Below are 17,781 nucleotides of genomic sequence, written 5' to 3'. Positions count from 1 at the left end.
TCTCATTTTGAAGGCCTAAAGGGAAAAAAATTATTTCATTTCGTAATTGTACAGTTGAAAACATCATAAGCAACAAAAAAACGGTTGAATTGAAGAAGAAAAAAAAATGTAAAAAACCAAAATCCCGACCGAATGAATCACGGGCCGTACAGTGTGAGTTTCATCAAAAACTTCACTTTTTCCTATTAATTTTTTTCCCTCTGTACTTTGTTGTGCTCGTTTCCATAATTATTATGCGTATTTCTGTCAAAAGTTCCAATTGATTGGCATTCTTCCGATCTTCCGAATAAATCATGAACCGAACAGAGCGCCGCGCATCACATTCCTAGTTTATGGAATCACATTGGCGGCATGACGAAATTTTCAATTTCATATTCTACACGTCATTCAACGCGAATGCGAGGCCAATAAGATCGGGTTTCAGAAAAACTTATCAATTATTTACGACCCAGAAACAATTTTGTAAAAAGAGAACAGCACAAAAAGTAGAAGAAGATGAAAAAAAATTGGCGGCATTCCATTTCTACTCGAAAAACCTCAATGCAGGTAATTCACACAAAAATCGTTGATTGAAAAATGGAAATTCACGTTGCATAGGAAAACCTTGCGTCAAACTTATGCAAAGTGAGCGCGCGCGAGCGAGCAAGAGAGCGTTGGTGAACAAACAGGATTCGGTCGATTGAAAGAATATGTCAAAATATCTGTTGAGCCGTCAATCAAATCAGCAAAAGTAAAAACAAAACGCTGCAACAATAACTGATTCAAAATTCAATGAAACATTAGCAGGAGAGGGAGAGTGAAGCAAATTATGAATATTCATGTTGGCACCGTTCTGTTCGGTTCGAGTTTTTTTTTCGTTTTCTTTCTCTCTCTTTTCACTCGAACATTTTTAGCGGACAAGGCTTGGATATGTATGAATGGCAAAACGTCCTGTCGAAAAACTATGTCTAAATAAATTGAATGAAATTTTAAAATGCAATCGGGTATTGAGACACCTCTTACATCTGCTCGATTTTGCCTTTCAACAAATATGCATAAGATATTCAAATGTTTCAGCCAGTTTCAGCCCTGAAATGAGCAGCGTTCCATAAACCATTCTCCGTCTTTTTTCCTCATTTGTTCAGACAGTTTTACACTAGTTTGCCCTGATGCAACTCACTCGAACCCATTCAATTCAATTCAATTCGGCTCGACTCGCTACATTACCATTTAAACCATCAAAAAGGGTGATGAATATTTTTCAACTTGAATCAGCTTTGATTTTGTATTCTCCTTTCGGTGGTATGTGTTTGCAACTCTGTAAACTCTTTGCTCTGTACTTATAAAGCCATAAATAATGTGCATATTCAGAACATGAGAAAATTCCCGACACCTCTTTTTTTTACTCTATTATTATTATTATTCCGAGCCGTTTTAAACTGTATACAACAGCCCGAAAATTGGTATAATAAAAAAGAGGCAGGCAAACAATGCAATATATTTTTATTAAATTAATATATCGCATTATGAATTAGTGGCAATGAAATGGTTATTATTATTAAATAACAACTATAGAAAAGCCTGTAATAATGTACTTGCTGTGGCTATAGTGTGTGCCGTACTCGTGCAGTTGACAATATTCGAATGCAACACATATGTCCTTAATGAACTAGCAGCACATAGTCTGTGGATAAAGTTCATCATCATATTGAAAATCATACATTCGAATTTCAGTGGCGGTCGCATTTTTTTTCTAAATGCATGCATAATAATGGGCTCACATGAAATCATTATAATGAGCGCGCATGCCATTTGAATGATGAAGTCGGAGACTATGTGCCGATTGAGAATTGAATAATAACCGAATGATATAGACATTGAATGTATGTCGAAAGAATGTCGTGTGCACTTTGCCGGTGAACCATTTACCCAATTTGAAATCCCAATCGAGCACTTTGGCAGGTGCAGACTAGTCGAAAATATCAACGATTTTTTTTTCATTCAATATCAAGTCTGAATTTAAATTTAAATTTGTATTCGATGTTTTCTTGGCTCTCTTATAATAATTCACGTTCAAAATGAAGAATAATGAAATTGAAACCGAAAAAAAGAACCAGATAAAATCCATAACAAATTCGATACAATTTTATTGTCAGTTTGTTATTTGTAACTTAATGTTGTTCATTTGTGAGCTGTGTTGTTTGTGTGCACCAACGTTACACTCTAATCGGAATGGCTATAAAAACGGAAAGTGACCGTTGCGGTTGGAGAAGAACTAGTTTAGTCTTCGTCGAACAACAAAAATCACTTTTTTGGCACACGTCCCTCTCGACATTTATAATACGTGTAAATATGGGCACGGCATAGCCAAATTGATTCTTTTTTCGCGCGAATATGTATTTTTTTAGGAATAAATTTACATACAAAAGTGATAAGAAGCGTTTTTTTTTGGCAGAGTTGAATAGCTTTTGTCTCGTGAGCCGTCAGTCATGGACAAATTGTTTTTTGATCGATTAAATATAGTCATTGGCTATTTGTTCAACGTGATACAGTACAAAAGGCAGTACTGCGATGCCAATGTTCCAAAGCCAATTATTGGGTCCAATTTTCGCAACATCTAGTTACTTATTCGTCTATTTAAAGGCGCCATTCATTCATTGTTTAATGTCATTGAATAGAGTGAGCATCGATGGCTGGCTAAAAATGGTAAGAGATCCCAAAGCCACGGCGACTCGCACTTGTGCAAACACAAAACTCTCTAAATAGAGCTAAAATATCGTATTGCTCTCGGTTCCTCTGCAAATAAAACGACCATCAAACTTTCATTCCAACTATTCCAAAGTGTTCGTACTTTGAGTGTGTTCGGCTTTATTCAAGATTTTTATCCACAACAAATGATTCAAATCTATTCACTGAATGGCACTGTGTTTCGCTTCGTTTTGCTTAGACATTAAATACATCCAGCATTCAGAGTTTGTGTGTATTTTTTTGTCCACAATTGCTCTTGTTGATGTTTATGCTAGAGTTTCGGCATTTGTTTATTTTGAATGGAATTACAACTAGAGAACCGAATACAGAGAGAGAAAAAAAACGCACTGAAAAAAGAATGCAAGAGACGCCGAAATGAAAACACACGATTGCCACTTGAAATCGTCACATGCATTCCACTTGAATAATTCTCACGCACGACATGTAGCTCCCTTTTCGAGATGAAGTCTGTTGCCGATGAACACAAACGCTGCTGCTCTTGAAATCGTCTATTCCTTTTCATGTTACTTGATAAAAGTTGTCATTTGATAAGCATGATACATTGTGAATAACTTTGCAAATGGAAAATGCTTTAGAAAAATGCGTTTTCAATATGTTGGCTTTTTTCTCCCTTGCAAATGACGATACAAATGGCACTTTTTGTCACATCGTGAGTTCGTATTTAATCTCAGATTGAGATTTATGCTCCACTAAACTTGCTCAACAAACGGCTAGAAGAGCAAAAAAACGCCGATAACAAAATACGCATTTTATTTATTAGTACGAAGTACTGACCAGCTGATGTCTATGTGTATGTTCATGTTGTTGAATAAAATATAATTTGATTCATGGCCGAATCAACCATTATCATTGTGATAATGCAACGTAGTTACGGTATCAAGTTACTCGGCCCGAAGACAAATTGAGTTTGAACACTGTCTTTTTAGGCTGCCGCATCATAACACCAAGCCGTTGTTTCGTTACTACTTGGGACTCGAGGGAGTAAATGGAACGATGTTAAGAATTATTAAATAATTTGATTATATTGAATTTTCTTTGAGCCAAACAACACCTGAGTCATCATCGTAAATTTTGATTTCGTTGACGCTGCTCTTCTGCTATATCCCAGTGCCTTTTCACATTTGATACTTCCCATGGCTGTGCAAGGAGCTTGTATATGTGTATGTGCGCCATGCTCTAAGTGCAATTAATATTTATTGAAATGGCTTTAAACATATTTCGCCGGGCTTTTTTGTTGGCAAAATCGCCCATTACTTCTTTTTCTCTCTGTCATCCATTTTGTAATGCATTGCCTCTTAAGTTAAAACAGTTGCCAATTGGTTCATTTCTCCACATAAAATATGTTGGCTATTTGGTACATTTCGAGGAAATGCTGAACTTGAAATATAAGTCAGGAATTGGGTGAAAAAAAACGAGAACGTAAACGAAAACACTTGCGTCACATTTGGAGCGGTTTTTCCATATTTTCCATTGAGCCAACGCATACAGTGACACCGAAATTATGGACTGTAAATCGACAAAATGTTCAGTGAGGCAAATAACCGTTTGGAGAAAAATTTATTGGCGTCTGTTTCGGAAGTTCCGAAGTAAAAAGTTAGTAAATTGAAATCACTGAAGAAAGATATAATAACTTCCATGATTCCATCCAGGCCCAAGAAAGTTTTCTGTGTTCTTATGTTTTAATTTTTTTTTGATGTTCCAACGAAAACTTTATGAACAATTGAATTTGGCACGTATGAATTCTCCGAAGAAAAAAAATGTGACGCCTGCATGTGTGAATTGAATCAGTTGTGCGTTTTGATTAATACCGATTAAAATGAGTGCAATATGCTTTACATACGCTCAGTTTCCGAAACAAAAACATGAGCACAGAATATTCGAACAAGTGAAGTGCTTTTGTAATTTTGCACCGGTTGAATAGTGCACACTCACTTCACATATTTAATTCGTCATTGTGACCCCTCGAAATGTCGTTCCAATTGCAGTTTGCACATCTATTTTGTTTCGGCGAATTGTCGCGTGCTCACGCATTATGAACATCGATTTAAGTCCGCAGGCTTCGCAACGATGTACATTTCTAAACACGAAATCCCGTAAACAGGCGACAGGATGAATAAAATTCAGAAAATTTATCCATGTAGCGGTAGTGCGAGAGCGAGAAAAAAAATTGACGGTAAAATAACAACAGCTAAGCACCGAAAATGAAATAATGCCGATTGTGATGTTTTCATTTTTCGGGGGCACAGATTTACTTTAGTTAATTCGAGCGGATTTGAGCGAGCGGGCGATGGGGAAGGGAACAAGTGAAACGCATTTTGCTACGAATCACAGAGAACTATGGTGGTAGTACACGATTCGAGTCGGTCGACCCTTTTCAAACAATTCGGTCGGCATTTTCGTCTAATGTGTGTAATTGTGCAGTATATCATTGTTTCCACATTACATTCAATTCGAATTCGTCATAAATAACGCACTTAAACTTTTATCGTCCCACTAATATTTTCTTCCACTGTTGCCGTCGTCGTCGTCGCTGTAGACATGCCCTGAATTATGGTTATAGATTATGAATGTGATGTAGTAGCTTATGACCGATTCATGCATTGAATGAGCGTATAGGCGACGAGCTGATTAGTGTAATGGATTATATGCGACAATTCGTGAATACGGTTACTCCATTTTCCCTTAATCGACGCCACGCTTTCCGCAATCTGTATTTAATTATTGTGGCTCAATTGCCAAATATTCGTGGCTATTTTTAAGGTTTTGTTTGGAATGGAGAGAATTTTTCTTAGTCTTTTTGGGTCATTTTGTTTCACGAATCAATGTTTGATCAACTTTGGTACTGAATAAATATTTGAAAGAAAATATTCCACAAAAAAAAATTAAGTCATCACGGTAAATAGCCCAAAGAAATTACCTTCTTGAACGCTGAACCCTTATTTCACTTTGCGCAAACTCTTTTTTTTTTGGCTGTATTAATACCCAATTTAAAATTCATCATAAAACTGTCGTTAGCAATTGAAATTGGGAAGCAGTGTTTCGCTTTGAACCTTTGGTTAAATCAGCTTATAAATCGCCTCTAGTTGAATAGATTCAGCGGTGAGCTAGAATAAAATAGTAGTACATTATAAATGCTTTAGTTAAATAAGCTGACGGTGGCTCAAATCCTTTTTTATGATCTGTTTGCTTGTGCGCGCACATTCACCCCTCTGTGATTCGACACTCGTCCTATTTTATTTAATAATGAAACGTAAACAAACCTTCGGGCTATTGAACAATTTAATTCAAATAAAAACTCAAGAATGAAATAATTTAATGAAAACATCAACAGCAATGACAACAGTAACCAACAGTGCTTGGACTAACTGAATTGAGACCACTTGCGAATCTCTTTGGTCTCGAAATTGCCGCTCAAAAGTTTGCATGAGCTCTGAGCTGAGCCAATGGTGGCCAATAAATGCAACGTGTCTCTATGTGTGGAAATCTCGTGACAAAAATTTATAAAATAAAACACACTCGAAATGTTTATTTTCCATTTTCGTGTACTATTAAAATCAGCCGAGTATATTTTCAATAGTATCATTAAATGGCACATAATGACCCAGTCGCTAATAGCGGCACAAAAAAGCTAAAACGAATTAAAACATTGATCAGTCAGTGCGGCATGGTAGACAAATGACAGTGATAAAATGGTTGAAATGGTTTTGTTGGTGAATGCACGGAAAATGAACGAACCCAGAAACCCCTTAGAGAAATTTTGATAAAGTCACCGGTTTTTGTGTGCTTTGCACAGTAAATGGCATGTAAAATACTATACGTCATACTTTGTCTCAAAGGTATTCAATGTGTATGTGTGTGTGTGGGTTTTTTTTCCAAACCATTCGCCTTTATGTTTTTGGTTAAAGAAAATTCCCCGAAGATTTGTCATTCACATCAACATCAGCACGCATTTTTATTATGGCACAAGATGACGGTAGAAACTTTTTGTAACGATGATGATGGCATCAATATTGATGTTTCGTATGCTGTTTACTTTACCACCGATGGTGCGCACTTGCTTACTCTTATCGCCTGTTCGAACCACTTTGCGTTTTCGGCAATAGCACTTGAAATGGGGCAAAAGTGTTAAATAGACTGATAGACCGCATCCCTGCTAATGGTTAAAGCATCGAATGGTTCATAGATCCCTCTGTGGATGGATGACATGACTGAAGAAGAGCAAATCTATTTGCTAAATGTTTATTCATCGCAAAATCCACTCTCTCTCTCTCTCTCTCTCTCTCTCTCTCTCTCTCTCTCACACACACTATTTTACAGACCGTGCCAAATGCACATCGTACGGTCGTGATTCGTATTTAAGCTATTGGATCAAATGTTCACTCAGCTACCGATTTCTTTGTCTAATAGAATCAAATGGTTTTTCTACGTTTTCGGGGTGATTTTCGGCTTTCCTCCCGCTCAACGGCAATTCACTAAATGTTTGTGATCGCATTCAACGAAAAGAAAATTATTATCGACTCCTGAAATCGTTAAGTGGAACGGAAGTACAATCCGCAATAAAAACGAGACCGTAGTAAGACGAAATCACATCCTTCCAACGCAGAATTTTTCTCTGCTTTCGTATTCAGGAAAATCATATTTGCTTCGATCGAAGAAATATACGTTGCATCACATTTTTGTCATGAATTGATTTATACATCGTGTCATCACATTTTTCGTTGTTGATATTGCGTGCCAAGCATAAAGAAACAATAGCATCTAAAAAATGGATTCGTAACATTTGATTCTTCCATAAAACTGCCACGTCACTCCAGCACATCCATCAAAATACTTTAGAAAAATCATTCGAAAAATATATTATTTACAAACGCATTCTCGAACTGTACTTACAGTGCTGAAGTAAGTGTTGTTTATCGCTGAATGTCTGATGACGTAGGCGAGGAGATTCTTTTTTTGTTTCATTTATTTGCGACCGAAAAAAAAATTTGTATTTGAAAAAAAAATGCCTCGTATTTCAATAAATTAAAGCGTGAATTCAAATGTCCCAAAATAGTTCATTCGTTTCACATTTCGTTTTTTGTATGGAATAATTGTTTAATTTTGAATTACGTCATAAATAATAAAGCAGAAAAATGCCGAATGGAAACTCATTTTTTCCCATTTTCCCGCTGTTGTCGGTTGTCGTGCATCATTGGGCTGCTATTCAAGTGTCACACATAATATAGCGTCAGTAGTTGAGATTGACGACTGCGACACAAACAATGTGCACGAGCGCATTTTTGTTCTGAACAACAAAGTGAATAATAAACTAACTTGTGTTTCTCATTTTGCGATGTTTTGAGTATTCATTTCATTTTCATTATAATTTAGCTGTGACGGCAGTGCATTCAGAAGTGTTATAAATTGTCACCAGTTGAACTTGCGTCAAATAAGCGACATTTGCGCTTGTACTTGTTTCAGTCGTTTCGTTCCTGCATTCTGCCATTTTCCGAACTGGTTTGTTCAGTGATTTTTCGGTTGTAAGCGCGCCTCCTGTAGTATCATTTTTAGCCCTCATCATTGCATTTTGATTGACTCATCTCTATTGTTTACATATGTCACATTCTTTTGAATGAGAGAGAAAGAGAGAGAGAGAGAAAAGTGATCTCATTCCTGTTTTGAAATACGGGGACGGATTTTTGTCATTTGATGCCCCTGTTTTGCTGAGCATCTCTTGCTTTTATTTGTTTTTGTCCATCTGTTGCAAACAAAGCGTATGAAACGAAACCTGGACTTTGTGATTGATTTAAATTTGGCTTCAACTAACGACAAAAAAAAACTCCCATAAATTTTTGTTATTGAGGATTTTTGCATGTTTGTTTATGTCCAATGTTCCACAATCCACATCATTTCGATTTTTTTTGTAATTATGAGATTTCCTTCGATAATAGAGTCATCATCATCATCATTTCGAAATGGGCACAAAATGTAATGTCTGAACAGTGGTCATGCTGCAACCGCAGAGACAGAGCATTTGTGTATGGACTCCTGTTGTGATTTTTATATATAACTATGATTAAGCGCCATAGGATGCGAATTCTGTCCGCAGAATGGCGCATTCGGGCGCTCTGCACTGATTGATGTCCTGCTGTTTTGAAAATCTCACTTATCGTTTCGCCATCAATTACACTTTAATTACAGGAAGCTTATTTCGTTTAATCATAATCCGAATGTTGATACGATGTGCAGTGTGTACAGTGAAGGTAATTCACTTATTGTGTTCGGATGTTCGGTTAAATTGAGCATTTGGGTGCGAATGCGCATTTTCTTTGGTTATCACTTCCCTTTAATGTGTTCAGCAGCAATCATTCGGTGCAAAATCGAACTCTCCGAAAGAAATGAAACGAAATCAAATTAGTTTCGATCGAATGTAAAACGAATATGGAGCTGAAGTTGAATGGCAACATTCTTGCTTTTCTTCCATATTTTCACTATTAAATCGAATCCGAACTAATGCAATCAACACAGTTCGATGAGTCACAATCATTGCAACGGCGGCATATCTGCTTCGAAATAATGAGGCTGAATGCAAAAGAAGCTGTTTATCCAAATTAAATTGTAACAGAATGATTTTCATTTACAGTCATGGACAAAATTGAGCGTACGCCTATAAATTTGTGTTTTATTTTTTCCAGTAACTTTTCATCTCAAATGTAATATATCAATGGGAAGTACATGAAAAATGAATAACATTGGCAATTTTGAACATCAAAATTGGCCGGCCAATAGGCGGCTTATGGCCCTCGGTAAAAACGGCCAAAAATTCAACTTTTTCCCCAGCCGTTCGATTTAAAAAGTTTAAATGCAGTTTCGAAGGCCTTCAGGAGCAGATACTTTTAAACGCTGAAAACTTTCTGATTGGTTTCAATTTAATTTTTCAAAAAAGCCCATTTAATGAAGATAATTTTAATAGTATAAAACATAGAAATCGGTTACAATTTAACCAAGTTATAGGCGTACGAAAATTTTCGTCAAAATTTTTTTGGGTTTTCCAAGGGCCATAACTTGCCCAAATTGAAGCCGATCCGAAAGTTTTCAGCGTTTAAAAGTATCTGCTCCTGAAGGCCTTCAAAACTGCATTTAAACTTTTCAAATCGAACGGCTGGAGAAAAAGCTTTTGAATTTTTGGCCATTTTTACCGAGAGCCATAAGCCGCCTATTGGCCGGCCAATTTAGATGTTCAAAATTGCCAATATTATTGATTTTTTATGTACTTCCCATTGATATATTACATTTGAGATGAAAAGTTTCTGGAAAAAATAAAACACAAAATTTATAGACGTACGCTCAATTTTGTCCATGACTGTAATTTAACATAGAACAAAAACGGCGTGTCGTCCTCATTGCAACCCCATTTGCGGGTGGACGGAATGACAAAATTTGTTTAAATGCACACAAAAATTCAACCAGCATTTGAAAAGAGATCAATATCTTCTTGTGGTTCTATATTCGCTTAATTGTAGCCGTCCAGCGCATTTGGACCGAAAGACATGAAATGTGATTCAAACTGAAAATCATCTCGATATGTAATCAATTAAAACCGTCGCCATACGAAAATATGTCAATGTTATTTTTTTGTTGGGCTGCTTTATCAATAGTCTAGCACATGAAATTGATTGCTGCCAATTCAATTGTCAATACACGAAATATCCTACAATCCACAAACTATTTATGTACTTCTTTTTGTTCGATCGTTCTCTTATCGTGCACATATAAAATCCTCAACTGTACGGTGCACGGCATTTCAGTGTAGCAGCGCTATTGTTGTTGCTGTTGCTGTGACTCTTCTCTTATTTCGATGTGTATGTGTAGTTGGCAAGGAAAAAACATTGACATCTGTCTATGTTCCGCTTCATGGAGTGCATTCATTCTGAATAGCAGTAGCTCACATATTCCCGTTCTCTAGCGCCATATATCGCACTCGTCATTCTTCGATAACATGTTTTGCTGGCGTATTGTTGTTTTTATTACAATGTTCATTGTACACGGACGTGTGCTCTGTGTTCATTTTCGGTCCTCTCAATCTCTCACTCTCACTCTCTGCATTTTTCTATTTTATTTTCCGCTCACTTCTTTTTCCTCGCTGCTCTCGTCATTCAAGAGGACGGTTTTGTTGTACCTTGATGCGGTTGTGAAAACATGGATGGAAAATCGGTCACATATCTCGATTTTAAACAATTATGTAGGACGACTTTTTTTTGCTAATCCAATACAGCGGAATCGGCCCTTGTATGCGAATTGCCATCGCGAATACAAGAGCGTCGGAATACACGAATATTGAATGAATAATTAGGCCTTTGGAATATTTTGTAAAGTCAATTGATTTAAAATTGACATTTTTTTTTTCATTTGGAAATTCCGTGAAAAATGCAAAAGGACTGTGTTTGCATTCACAAATTTACTTTGAGCCGTTACACTGCAGTGAATTAATCGATGCATTTTCGGATTCGATCTAATCAAATGCATCGTGTTCATGTGAAATAGTGTGTTGTCCAACATCATGTTGTTTCTTAATTGCGCGGTGCTTGTGTTTCAAGATAAAAACTCCGTTGCATAGTAATGTGAAGAGTTCAGCGTGGCTGGAAGGAAAATAAGTAACGCAGATGAGACGGGAGAGAAAAACACCAAAGCCATTTTCATTAAGTGCATAAGTGAGCGAAGCACATCTGTGCTACCGCACAAAACGGTCACGTAATATCTCCAAAGATAGACACACCAACCTGGTGTGTATGATGATAATAAATAAAAAGAAAACTCAGCTTTTGGCCAAGCTGCGTTGAGTTTCTTTGAGTTTTCAATTTTCGTTCGAAGCGCTGCTGGTTCAGCAGCAGCAACAGCACACACACACACACACACACACATATTTTAGTGAATTTCGTTCGGCATTTCTTTGATATTTCTCTGTGGCTTGGAAACTGAATTTGCGTATATCTATTCGAATGCTGAGCACTTTATTATTATTCATAGCCAATCGATATGCCACAACACCAGCCTCTATACGATCTCGCGCTCATTGTTGACTCATTTTTTTCCTCCCTGCGTCTGTTTATATATATCAAAGCAGTAAATGCCGCGCAAAGAAATGAAATATTGTGTGCCTGTGCACTCAATAAATACAGTTTTTCCCTGTCGCCTTCGCACATGCTCCCTCTCTCGCTCGCTCACTCACTCGAGAAAGATATTTCGTTAGTCTGTCAATAGAATACATTTACTTTGCATTCAGCGCCATCGGTTAAAGTGTTCAATGTTGATTTGTACGTTTCAAAAATGAAAATAAAACGCACGTTTGACGTTGAATGAAACTCAACCAAACCGTATGAATGTTGTTGTTTTTTTTATCCCAATTGCCTGTGTGCAATGTACATGTGCTCTGTGTATTTCTTTTCCCCGTGACTCTTTTCAAGTGCTTTTTCCACAGCTGAAGTTTTCGTTTGAAAAAAATAATAATTCCTATTTTGCCAGATATACCAAAAATAACCCAGTGCCGCTTCATTGAGCGATCGCGTACGTTCGCTGTCTCATTTCGAACGATTCGTTGATTGTTGGTTTTATCTGAGCAGTCGGTGCCGACATATGTAAATGGTGAAATAAGGAATTTGGAACAAAACAAAACAAAACACAATAAAATAAAATAAAAGGAAAATGTACATCTCTGCGGTTTGACGTTCAACACTCAAGTGCCGAGAAGGAGACGGAACGATAAAAGTTGCGACAAACGACGTCGCGACAATTCAAGCATTCGATTCATTGTTGGAGAGCGTTTTGTTTTGAAATGGCATTAACAGCATCTATAACAGTGGCTAGTGATTCGGTCGGCAAGAACAAAAAAAAATGCACATTGCACACGTATTTTGAGTCTCAAGTATTTACACATTGGATTTGTGTCTTTGTTGACCCACCAATGTTTGCCCACATTGCTCACTCTCACTCTCACTGACAAGAGACATAGATGAAAAATAGTTTTGGCCAACATTTTGTTCGACCTTTCAAAGATCGATAACTGGTGGTGACATCGTGGTTTGCTGGCCTCGGCCTCATGAAACTTGAAATAATAACACCAAAATCTATTCCATCCTCGATTGAGTCATAACATTAAACATATGGACGCTTTTCAGAATGCAAATTTTTGTTCAGTTCAGTTTTTAAAAACAATTCCATCTGTTTCAATCATTGTTGTTCTTTTTCCACAGTTACGCCGTATCCATTGGATTGATTGATGCTCTTTCGAAACGATGCATGAAAATCCGGGAACCAATTGAAGCTCATCAAAGTGTTGTACTGTCGATTTTGGCGTGTCTCGGTCTTTTGACGAAATTCACAGATGTTTGCCCGAAAGGTTTGTTCTCACTTTCTCTCTTCTTATGTTAATGTGTGGTTTGAAAAAATTCATCTTTTTCCAGAATCAAGTGCCTCAAAACTTTTGGCAGTAGTGACATCAACAGAGCTCTTTGGCACCATTTCATTACTATACGCCACAATTATTCCAGTCGGTATGTATAATTAACGTTCTTTCAATACCAATCGGAGTTCAAACTAGAACAAAGCCATGTAATATTTCAAAAACAATGTCTTCTTTTTCATCTCTAGGAGAAAGCATTCCACCAAGAACCATATCTGTAGCAGCTTCAGCCTTTAACTTAATCTTGACGATAGCCAACTTGGACTTAAATGTCTTTCAGGTAATTTGCGTAGCCCTAATAAAATCGAAAATATCTCGATGACTAAGATTTTAGCAAATATTTACCAAAATCTAATGTAAAAATATGCTTAGATGTGTTTTGAAAGTTTTGATTTCGCAATCAAAATCCAATTAATTTGTGAAATCAATCAACGCTTGCGATATCAATATCTCTTGAATAATTCAAAATCAAGGAAGTTTTCACCCTGCCAACAGCTTGAAAACTGGTTGCGTTTGCGAAATTCACAATTGAATCCCGGTTCAATTGGAACCACGTGCTTCTTCATGATAATCTTCATTGCGTGAATTGTTTTCGAAAAATGCGTAGACTGCAAAATTCTCGTCGAATCAAGTTTTCTCCTTGGAAATCAGTCAAAAACACTTTCCTACATGGGAAACACAATGTAAATATTGACGCAATTTCGTGTATAAATTGAATTTCCTCGCTGTTCCATCAAATTCACATATCGAACAAAATTTTAATTTCTCGGAGAATCTCAATGCCAACATGCAAAGGTAAGGGGGATGGCGGAACACAGACAGCGAATTGTTTAATTTTGACTTTTCCGTAAATATTGTTCTGTACTTCACTCGGAAAGTAAAAGAACAATGAATGAATAAAAAAGTCGCTTTAAATAACGAAGAATAACATCAATTTATAATTGAAAAATCAACCAAACAAGGATGTGAATCGAGTTGGTGTGTTTATTCAACAAATATCATTTAAAGATTAAACTTTTGACGAAAAATATTCGGAATTATTGAGTGTGTATTTATCGAATTGAATCGTTTGAACGATGGCCAAAAAAGGAAAGTTTTCCTTTTGACTGGTTTCAAGACCAACCACGCTTCGAAAAACATGATAATTTTGAAAAAACTATTCAGAAAAAATAGCTGAAGAAATCGCCTCTATATATTTGTGTAGTCTTCAATGTATACACTTATCTTCATAAGGGAAGCCGTCTTTGGGGATGCAAACACTCTAGAGAATATAAATTATTAAAACAAAATCCTTGAAACCAAGCAAAAAAAGAGAAGAGAAGAGAAAAACAATGATGAGCAAATAAATGCGGTATCATAGCCGTTCCGCTGTTTGCTATTTGTTCTTATTACTTGAACAAACACGAATCTCATGTTGTTCTTGACGAAATAAAATTTCGATATTATCCCGTGCGCTCTTGTTGACACAAGGCCGACATCATCTCGCTGCGATGCGTTTGATTCGAACATGGATATTTAATTCTGCACCGCGGCCACGGACGTGCTGCACGCAAAGCAATGGGTAATTGTACAAATAAGCCGAAACAGAGAACAATGGCATGGACAAACACTTGAACGAACGAAAACGGTTCCGTGTACGACGTTGGTTTGAATCATCATCAGAAGATGATGATGGTAATTGTGTGTGTACAATGGGGCATTGGTCGAATAATTAATTCTTCCAGTGGTCTGCTTTCGAGGGTAGTTAATTAACAACAAATGCCGTAATAAAACAATGTTCTTCACTTTTATTGATAAGATGAACAATTGATTTGTTTCCTCTGATTTTCTTTATATCATTTCAGTCAATTCTCAGCCAAGAATCACTTTCGCTACAGTTTCTGGATGTTGTTACCATTTTGCTAAAGTATTGCGGCACAAAAACCAATGAAAATGCCGAAACACAGGCTGTGATTGTTGATTTAGTTGCCACGTTAGGATTTTTCTGTGCCAATAACAAACAAAATCAGGTAAGTTCCACTCTTTTTCTTAATAAATGGATTGAAATGGGGAGCAAAGGTCTTCCGCGGAAATGCAGAGCAATCATATTTTGAGGAACTATTTTCCGTATCAGACGAAAAGTTAAGTAATTTATTAAAATTATCAAAGAACTCCCGCATTGACTGTCTGATGCATTAATAGCGTTTCCATGAGCTCGAAAATGGAGAAAAACTATCCGAACTTTGGTCTAAGTGCATTTTGAACGTAAGTGTGGGTTGAATCGAACCAAGCCCAATCAGCCAAATGAATGAAATTATGTGTAATTTTCAAATTCTGACTAATTTACTTGTACAATGTACATCATAAAAATATGATGATCAATATTCTGCTATTAGCTACCATATTCGCCATTATTACCTGCAGGATTGAGAGTGCGGGGCGGAAAATATAAGCCGCCGTAATTTATGCGTTCATGCTTTTAGAACATTCCGAAAGAGGCGAGTGTTCAAATGTCAATAATAACACAGAGACAGAGAGAGAGAGAGAGAGAGAGAGAGAGAGGCGCGAGGGCACCACATTTTGAATCCACATATATTTTATGATATTTTATGTGTATATTCGACATATTTTCCATTCGGAAAGCGACTCCATTAAGATGCTTTCATTTGATAAAATGTTATTACGGAGAAGAAGAGAGAAAAAAAACCATCCGATTCGATCGAACGTTAACACCGCAAACCTCAAACAATGTTAAGGTTCGCTTTTAGTGAGCAAAATGAAACATGAAAGGTGTAAGTTGAACAAAATGAGATGAAAGGATGACGATTGAAGGCGAAAAAAGAGAGAATATTCGAAGCGGCGTATCTATATTTGAAAAAAAAAAATGGTGCGTATGTAACACTTCGCACCATCAAAACGTTTGAAGTGCAAGTGAAATGCCCAAAGTCGTACCGCCGTATGCGTACGAATGCCTATGAAGAAAATCAGACAAACCGCAAGAATGAACATCGATAGGAAGCAAGCGAATGCCAGAGAAACCGAAGAATACGGGCGAAAGAAACAAAAGAAATGGTAACACACACAATGCAACCGAGACAGGTTGGTCATGATTTGCAGAAATCACTTCATGTTTTTTGGTTTCGTTTGAACTGGATGGAAGTCAAAATGTTCATCTTCGCTCCATGTAGTAGGCCATCCGATAAAATTATGTGTTGTGTAATGCCTTAATAACATAATATTCAGCCAATCGCTTTCGACAATCTGTAAATGGTCGAGGCTTTTAAGCAAATTACCAACAACGATCAGTTTTTTTTTCTTTAGCCATGGCTAATAGAAAAATGATCGGCCCCATCATAATTACAAGCCATGCAAAGTGTTCCATTGTACATGGATAATAGAAATGGAATGATCGTTGTGCCCGTTGTAAATTACATTTAATTTTTTCCAACTCTCACGTACATCAATCGGCATCGACATCGGTTTTCATTCGAATTTTTAATCGGAGTCGGAGATTTTTGAAAAATTATACCAATCAGCTAATGCACTCGAACTTAAGTCCATTATCGATGTAATTAAATCACGAATCTTGGCGTCGATACTTTTTAAGAAGGCGTCATATCGAAAGAAAAAATACGATCACTCAATGCTCAAACAACGATATTTCGATTCCATTCATTTTTCATTATATTTATGTTTGTTTCCTCTATTTTTCATTTTCAGAATCTTTTGATTAGCGACCAATCGTCGATTATCATAAAAAGTCTTTCAAAATTGCCGAAATCCTTTGATATTGTCGTCTATCCAACACTCGTGACAATAACATGTGATAATGATGGCGCCAAAAATGTTATTGGAAAAGAATTCGATTTAAAGGTAAGAATGGTTCTAATTGGAAATTTTGATGTGGTTTTTTTTTAAATTTATTGGTCGGCATTCCAATTCCGAATCATTGATTGATAAAATTGTATTGTTTGTTTTTCCCTTCTCGCTTTCATCGCTCCCCCCACGTTCGTAGGTCATCGATGATTTCGAAAAATCCGAAGCGGGCAAAAAGAATAAAATGCTAACGATGCTCCATTTAAATTCGAAGGAAAATAAAAAATCCAACAAATAAACAGCAGTCAATTCAGTTTTCCCTCCTTATATCCAGTACTGCTGATTTATGAGGAATTGCTACTAGATAATAATTTGTATACCTACATCACATATTAACAACGGCAGTTTTTTTTTTTCAAAAACAAAAAAAACCTTATTAACCAATTGGATTTGGAAGTTTTTTGTTAAGTTTATCATACTTTCAAAATTTCTCCATATCAAAATATTATATGTGTTAACCATACCAAAAAAAAACATTCGAATCGTATTTATAAACACTTTTTGCTTTTTTTTAACCATCAAACACCAAATTATAATTGTCAATTTTATTTTGTACGAATTTTTGCGTAACGATTACGCGATGAGATTTATTCCATAAAGAACAGATGAGCTAGAGCTCTCTGCGATTATTGCTCTTTTTTTAACATAATCAAATTGATAAAAGTCTGTGAAGCAGCTGAAAAAAAAGTTCGTTGTTTTGATACATTTCTTAATAAAATTATTGAAAAATAAACATTAAA

The 17,781-nt window shown here is 36.4% G+C and overlaps 1 protein-coding gene across 2 annotated transcripts in view; it reads left to right on the top strand.

Moving 5' to 3' along the window:
- Positions 1-17,781, top strand: part of LOC129569760 (calponin homology domain-containing protein DDB_G0272472) — a 25,043-nt gene extending 7,262 nt beyond the window's left edge. For both annotated transcript variants that reach the window (XM_055448922.1, XM_055448921.1), the window contains 6 exons: positions 12,978-13,123; positions 13,188-13,277; positions 13,375-13,466; positions 15,031-15,195; positions 16,886-17,038; positions 17,181-17,781. In XM_055448922.1, the coding sequence (XP_055304897.1) occupies positions 12,978-13,123; positions 13,188-13,277; positions 13,375-13,466; positions 15,031-15,195; positions 16,886-17,038; positions 17,181-17,279 (745 nt within the window). In that variant the 3' untranslated portion in view covers positions 17,280-17,781. The remainder of the gene's footprint in view (positions 1-12,977; positions 13,124-13,187; positions 13,278-13,374; positions 13,467-15,030; positions 15,196-16,885; positions 17,039-17,180) is intronic.

Source organism: Sitodiplosis mosellana, unplaced genomic scaffold (genome assembly GCF_009176505.1).
Source record: "Sitodiplosis mosellana isolate CC-2019 unplaced genomic scaffold, AAFC_SMos_1.0 Smas_scaffold_42, whole genome shotgun sequence".
NCBI lineage: Eukaryota > Metazoa > Arthropoda > Insecta > Diptera > Cecidomyiidae > Sitodiplosis > Sitodiplosis mosellana.
The sequence above is the reverse complement of the archived record's forward strand: the minus strand, read 5'-3'. Positions and strand labels throughout refer to the sequence as shown.